This window comes from Cnephaeus nilssonii (genome assembly GCF_951640355.1).
Source record: "Cnephaeus nilssonii genome assembly, chromosome: 15".
Classification (NCBI taxonomy): domain Eukaryota; kingdom Metazoa; phylum Chordata; class Mammalia; order Chiroptera; family Vespertilionidae; genus Cnephaeus; species Cnephaeus nilssonii.
Genome location: NC_137086.1, coordinates 61879794 through 61886155, shown reverse-complemented (window position 1 = coordinate 61886155; position 6362 = coordinate 61879794). Strand labels below are relative to the sequence as shown.

The 6362-nt window shown below is 48.5% G+C and overlaps 1 protein-coding gene across 1 annotated transcript; it reads right to left on the bottom strand.

The window, feature by feature from the left end:
* Nucleotides 1-4368: 4368 nt before the first annotated feature.
* On the bottom strand, nt 4369-6118 carry COX5B (cytochrome c oxidase subunit 5B). The gene is made up of 4 exons (XM_079792051.1): nt 5980-6118; nt 5382-5455; nt 5121-5220; nt 4369-4564 (listed from the first exon to the last, which is right to left on the bottom strand). Exons 1-4 carry the CDS (start codon nt 6083-6085, stop codon nt 4452-4454), a joined length of 393 nt encoding a protein of 130 aa, XP_079648177.1. The 5' UTR covers nt 6086-6118; the 3' UTR covers nt 4369-4451.
* Between the last annotated feature and the right edge of the window lie 244 nt (nt 6119-6362).

Here is a 6362-nt window from a genome sequence, read left to right as displayed (position 1 = left end):
CCCAGTGTGTGGCTGTTTTCTTGTGGTTCTTGTGCTGCTGTTTGCTCCCCACCCCGGGGACTCTGAAAGGACAGGCACGGTGCAGAATGCACTGGGAGTATGGCACTGGCTCTCGTTCAGAAGCCTGAGGGTTTTAGTGGTTGGTGGGGCAACGTGGCAGGGAGGCCCCAGGAGGCTGGGCTCAGCCTGGAGGCAGAATTCCCCAGCCTCATTACCCATCCTCCGGAGCAGCAGGACCAGGCTGCCTTCCTCTGCCTGTTCCTGGACAGGGCCTCCTGGCAGGGGGGGCGCAGGCTTCGTGTCTTTGTGTCCTATCTGTTGGAACACCTCTGCTACCCCGCTCACGTGTGGCTATGGCTGACAGACCAGCAATGGTGCAGGCAGAGTTCAGTCAAGTCAGGAAGGAGAGTGATAGGGGAGATGGCAGAGGTGGTGTCGATGAGCTGGGCTCTGAAGGTAGAAGCTGAGGCGTGGAAGGAGCAGTGAGAAACCAGTCCAGAGAGTGTCTGCCCTTCACCAAGTATTTGAACACCCACAGTATGCCCAGGAGTGGGCTCTGTGTTTGGGGTCAATGGTAAACATATCTTTGCCCCAAAAACACAGGTCGGGAGGAAGAACAGTTTAGTTCAGTACAGAGTTGTAGGGCCAACCGGAGTGGCATCTAGCCCAGCAGTGGGGCAGGCTGGCTTGTGTGGGTCCAGGAGTTAACCAGTTGTGGGAGGGTGTTCCAGGCAGAGGTAAGAGCTCAAGGAGACGCCTGGGACTGGTGGGCTGGACAGAAGGGCATAGACCTGAGTGAGTCAGGTCAGCAGGGAAGGGAAAGGGGTCTCTGACTAGAATGCAAAATAGACCAAAGAGAGAGGTTGGGGCCAGCATATGGAGGGCCTGGGGGGGAGAGGGTTAGCTGTGTCCTGGCTGATGGGCAGCCTGCCACAGGAGCATGGTTATCATCGCTGTGTGTGGAAGGCGAGGGAGGGCCAGAACTGAGATCATGAGTAAGGGGAGAGATTACTCTGTCTGGCCTGTCTTCACAGGGCTTTTTGTGAGGCTTTGTGGTCAGGGAGCAGTTAAGCCCATACCTGCCTTGAGGGGGAAACGGAACTTAGAGAACCCTTTCTTTGGGGTTCTGTTCACGTACCACTTTCTCCCAACCATACAAGTTGGAGCCCTGTTACATTGAGTCCTGCCCCCTTACCTCCTCCACATTCTGTCGGTTACCAGCTCTGTTGGTTCTGTGGTACCTTTCCTCCCCGCCATTTCTTTCCCACGATGGCCACACCGCTCTGGCTCAAGACCACAGCTCCACGTTCCCCAGCCATCTATTTGCTCTTGGAGCTGAAGCCCAGATAGCCTTGGTTCTGCCACTTCCTGATCCACAATGTCAAGCAGTTCTCTGCTGCCTGGTGAAATCACCTTCATGAACTACCCATTGTTGATTTAGTTCAGACCCTTTAGGATCTGTCTCTTCCCCGTTTTAGGCTTCCACATCATCAAGCCCTGCTTTGCCTGCCAGCCTCTACTCATGCTGTTCTCTGCTAGGAGTGCCTTTCCCATCATCTGTGAAAATCCCCTCCTTTAAGCCAAGCACTATGCAGCATCCCCCTCCTCCCTTTCGGCAGGGATGGTGTGCTTAGAGCTCTGGCCCTGCTGGAACAAAATGACAGATGAGAAGGTGGTAAGGCTAGAATGAACCTTATGGTGTTGGGAATGGGGGTGTATGGATTCCTATATGCATACAGATAGATACTGAAATAAATATGCCCGTGTATGACCACTAGGGTTAGAAATATTTGTCTATTTCCTAGCCCTGACTGCTCAGAGGGCCTAGAGGCAGTGACACTCAGTAGCAATGAGCACATATAGTGTCCAAATCTTGGTTTCTAAATATTATTCTTCAATAAAAGGAACCAGAGCTTGGGGAAATTCTGATCTGAAGCAGAGAATACAAAATGAGACTGGAATATCTTCTGGTACCATAAAATAAGAATGTGCTCAAAAAGGAAGGAGGCTTGTCTTGACACAGGAACCAACCTGACAGAGCACCCAGTGGTCAAACCTGCAATGAATTATAAGCCGTAGAATACGATCGTGATGAGTCCATTCTGACATAGATTTATACGTGGGGGAGAAGGGACAGTTTTTCCTTACAGTAAAACTGCAAGTAATTAATGTTTACTGATCTATCAGTGCCATAAAGAAATGACACAATAGTTTAAAGCAACATAAATACAGTTCTATAGAAGCCTGACATAGCCCTGGGTGGGTAGCTCAGTTGGTTAGAGCATCGTCCCAATACACCAAAGCTGCAGGTTGATCCCCAGGTCAGGGCACATACAAGGATCAACCAATGAATGCATAAGTAAGTGGGACAACAAATCAGTTTCTCATGCAAATCAATAAATAAACTTAAAAAAAAAAAAAAAAGTCTGACATGGGTCTCACTTGTGCTGAAATCCAGGTGTCAGACAGAATTCTTTCCCAGCTGGTGGAGGCTACCTGCATTTCTTGGCCTGTGGCCCTCTTCTTCCATCTTCAAACCAGCAACACTGCACCTCTATTCTTCCAGTTACAGCCTTTTCCGACTCCTGCCACCCTTGTAATTACTGGGCCACCCAGACAACCAGGGTAATCTCTATTTTAAGGTCAGGCGATTAAGCAACCTTCATTCCATCCGCTGCCTTAATGACCTTTCGCTACAGGACCTAACATTCCATTTCTGGGCATGAGGACGTGCACATCTTTGGTGAAGAGAGGCTGTTATTCTGCCTACCACCACCTGGGTATGTACTGGAGACTTTATTTAGAGAGGATAAAGAAAGTGGGCTTTGAGATGAGGTGGGGAGAAGGCAGATCGATAAATGATATAGAAAGTCACTTAAGGTGGGAATGGTAGAGGCACATTTAATAGATGGCTACCCAGGTGTTCCCTTTCCCACAGGAAGGGGTCTTCAATGGCAGATAAATGCTTGCGCATTTCCTGGAAATGAGATGACTGATAACAAGGAATGGAAGCAATAGTTGTGACCATACCTTGAAGAGGAGACAACAAAAGCTTGGGGGAAGGGGACTTTTCTCTTTGACACTCATTTATTCAAGTGAAATATCTAGTTTGAATCAATTTTGTGAGACTGTAACTAAAGTTCCTCTGTGGTTAATCCCAACACAAAGTGGAAAGGAACTATTTCCATTTTATAGGTAAGCATAGTTTTTGAAAATTATCCAGTCACAAATATAAAGTGGCTAAATTGGGCTGTCTCTGCTCAACTATTTTTGGTGCTGTTTATTATGGCAAAGTTCAAACATAAAAGCAGGAAGAACAATGACCTCCTCATACCTACCTAGCTACAAGGGATCAATCACACCCCAAATCACTTCTTCTGTTTTAAAGCTAATCCCAGGCATATTTTACCCCTAAGTATCGGTATGTACCTTCAAAGCATAAAAAACTACATTAACACCTAAAAATGTAATAAATCCTTAAACATCAAATATCCAGAGTTTAAAATATTCTAATTTATTTCTTGTAATTGGTGTGTGTGTGTGTATTGGTTAATCCTCACCCAAGGATATTTTTCCAGATTTTTAAGGAGAGTGGGAGAGGGAACGAGAGAGAAACATCAATGTGAGAGAAACACATTGATTGGTTGCCTCCTGCACGAGCCTGACCAAGGCCCGGGCCGGGGAGGAGCCTGCAACCAAGGTACATGCCCTTGACTAGAATCAAACCTGGGACCCTTTGGTCCACAGGCCGACGCTCTATCACTGAACCAAACCTGCTAGGGCTATAGTTGGTTTTTAAAATCAAGATCCAAACAAGGCTCGCCACTGTTCTTGCTCTCTCTCACATCCATTTTATTCCATACGTTCTCCCTTTTTTCCCCCTCTCCTTGCAATGTGTTTGTTGACAAAACCTGGTCATTGGTTTCTAGAATTGTCCCATATTCTGGATTTTACTGATTGTATCCCCCAATAACTGGGCTCTGAACCTGGGTCCCTCAAAACTTCAAAGCCCTTCAAAAATCTCCTTAAAAGTCACCCTTTCTAACAATACTATGAGGACTTACCATCTGCCAGACTCTTAATAAATGTTATTACTTCTGACACCTGGCAAGATATTTATCTTTTTTGTGGATATAACGTATCCTAAAGAACATGTCCCCAGTGACAAAGTTAAATAATGGAGCTAATATTACAAGTCCAGTCAGCCCGACTCCACAGTACATGTTTTCCCCCATACAGGGTCGTTCCAATCATGGCATTATGGGATTGTCAGTCTCAGTATACATTAGTGGATGGCAAGCTAATAGTAACAGATAGAAGAATTACCCATACCTCACAAAAAACAGGAAAGAAATAAGACCAGCCAACTGTGGGAGGAGCCAAAGCAATGGCTAGTCTTTATCGGAAACAAGAAACTTTACAGCACATTTTGAGTGAGTTAGTGCAGGGGCTCAGTGGGACAACTGGTGGGGCACCAGCTTATAATGGGTTCCACAGCTAGGGCATCGCTGGGTCTCGCCTTTGTGCACCCAGAACCAGATGACAGCACTGTTGTCTTCTTCACCTAAAAGGAAAAAGTGGTTGAAGGGCATCTAGTCTAGAAGAGACTTGCAATATGAATCTCTTTTCCTCAGACACCTGAGACACAAAGTTATGGTTGACACCTTGAGAGATCAGTTCAAGGTATCCTCCCATTTTCCAGATGAAGATACAGGCCTGAGTTCACCTGTGAGTCAACTGACCATATATCAGAGTCAGTATAGGTTCTAACAGCTCCCCTGCCTATGTAGAATCCCAAAGCAGGGTCATTCTGATATGCAACCCTACTGCCTAAAAGGATATCTAGCAAAGAGCAAGTACAATACATATTTTCTGGATGAATACGCCTTCATGTTGCATCTCCAATGAGCCAGTATTAGATATTCTATGCCATTGATAGTAAGGATGACCTACTCAGGTATAATGAGGTTTGAGAAGGCCAGGACCCTTAGAACAACTTTTTTACAAACATATCCTCTTTACACATATACAGTCACACAAAAGATTTGAAGCAGTTTACGGGCATCCTGTAGAATAGGGCATATTAAAGGAAAATAAGAAAATAGTGATGAGGTACTTACAAATGCAGCCCACTATTCGCTTGTTGGTGATGGAAGGGACTAAATTAGGGTCTTCCTTGGTCCCTGAAGCCGCCTTTGGGGCTAGCATATTGTATGGGTCCTGAAAAAAAACAAGAATTGAGCCATTATGCCAGAGAACCCCTACTCTAACCAGCGCTACTGTTACCACAGACAGGTTTCCTGGATCAAATGCTCCCAAAGAGGAGAATGCTCTGGTCCCATCCAAGGTCATGAGCTCCAAAGACAGAAGTTTCTGCTCACCAGTCCCTTCCGTGCAGCCAACATGACCTCCCGCTCCAGCCCAGTCGCCTGTTCGTCATCAGTAGGAACACCACCTAAAGGGAGATTCGTGAATGTTGATGTCTAAAATTATCAAGGCAGAAAATGCATCCAGTTTAAGTGAGCTCAAAAGTTCCTAAAGGCTACCCATACCCACTGTCTCCTAAGGACCAGAGTCATGATTCCCCAAAGTGACAGCACCAGGGAAATGTTTTCTTCCTCCAACCACCGAGGCCAATTTTTCGACACATTTTTGAGTCCTGGTGGGGTTCATCCAATTTACAGTGAGGGCGGGTCTGAAGGGCGGCTTAGCCCCCACCCATTGCGCTTGCAGCACCTACCCCCCAAGGTCACCCGGCACCTCCATTTAGGATTCTTTTCCAGCAGGGTCAATTAGGTGGGCTGTTGCAGCGGTGGCCGGGAATAACAGGGGAAGTCGGGCGGAGCCTGAGGCCCGCAGGGCTGGGGGCCGGTCGCGGGCCCAGAGGAGCTCAATGGCCGCCCCGTCGCGCTGTGCTAGTACCCCCACCCCGGGGAGGGCCACGGCGCCGGTCCCTGGCGCGTCCGACGGGCCGAGTACCTCCAGACGCCATGGACCGCACCGCGGCCACCGCATTGGGACCGCGGGCCCTCAGGGCCTGCGCGACCAGCGCTCCAGTTCCGCGAAGTAACCTTGAAGCCATCATGCCCGCTACAACAGCAGCACTTCCGGGACAGGCTCTGGGAGACAGGCGGGACTTCCTGGGAGGGCTGCTTCCGCCCTGGCGTCAGTCTTCCGCTTCCGCCCTGCCCCGCGTCCACCGGCCCGCACCTGCCCCGCTCACGTGACTGCCGGGGACTGAAAAGAATGCGTGTGCCCAGTATTGTCTCGCATTTACCCCATCGCGCCCCCATGGAGGTTGGGACTCCTCACGGTCTCAGTTCTGGGTGGCGGGCTTCGCCTTTCACCAGCGCTGGGATTTG

Coding starts and splice junctions, on each gene's coding strand:
- COX5B (XM_079792051.1), bottom strand. CDS start 6,085: ATGATGGCTTCAAGGTTACTTCGCGGAACTGGAGCGCTGGTCGCGCAG. Junction 5,221..5,381: donor TGGCTGCACGGAAGGGACTG/GTGAGCAGAAAC, acceptor GTTTTTTTTCAG/GACCCATACAATATGCTAGC. Junction 4,565..5,120: donor GCGAATAGTGGGCTGCATTT/GTAAGTACCTCA, acceptor TTTTCCTTTTAG/GTGAAGAAGACAACAGTGCT.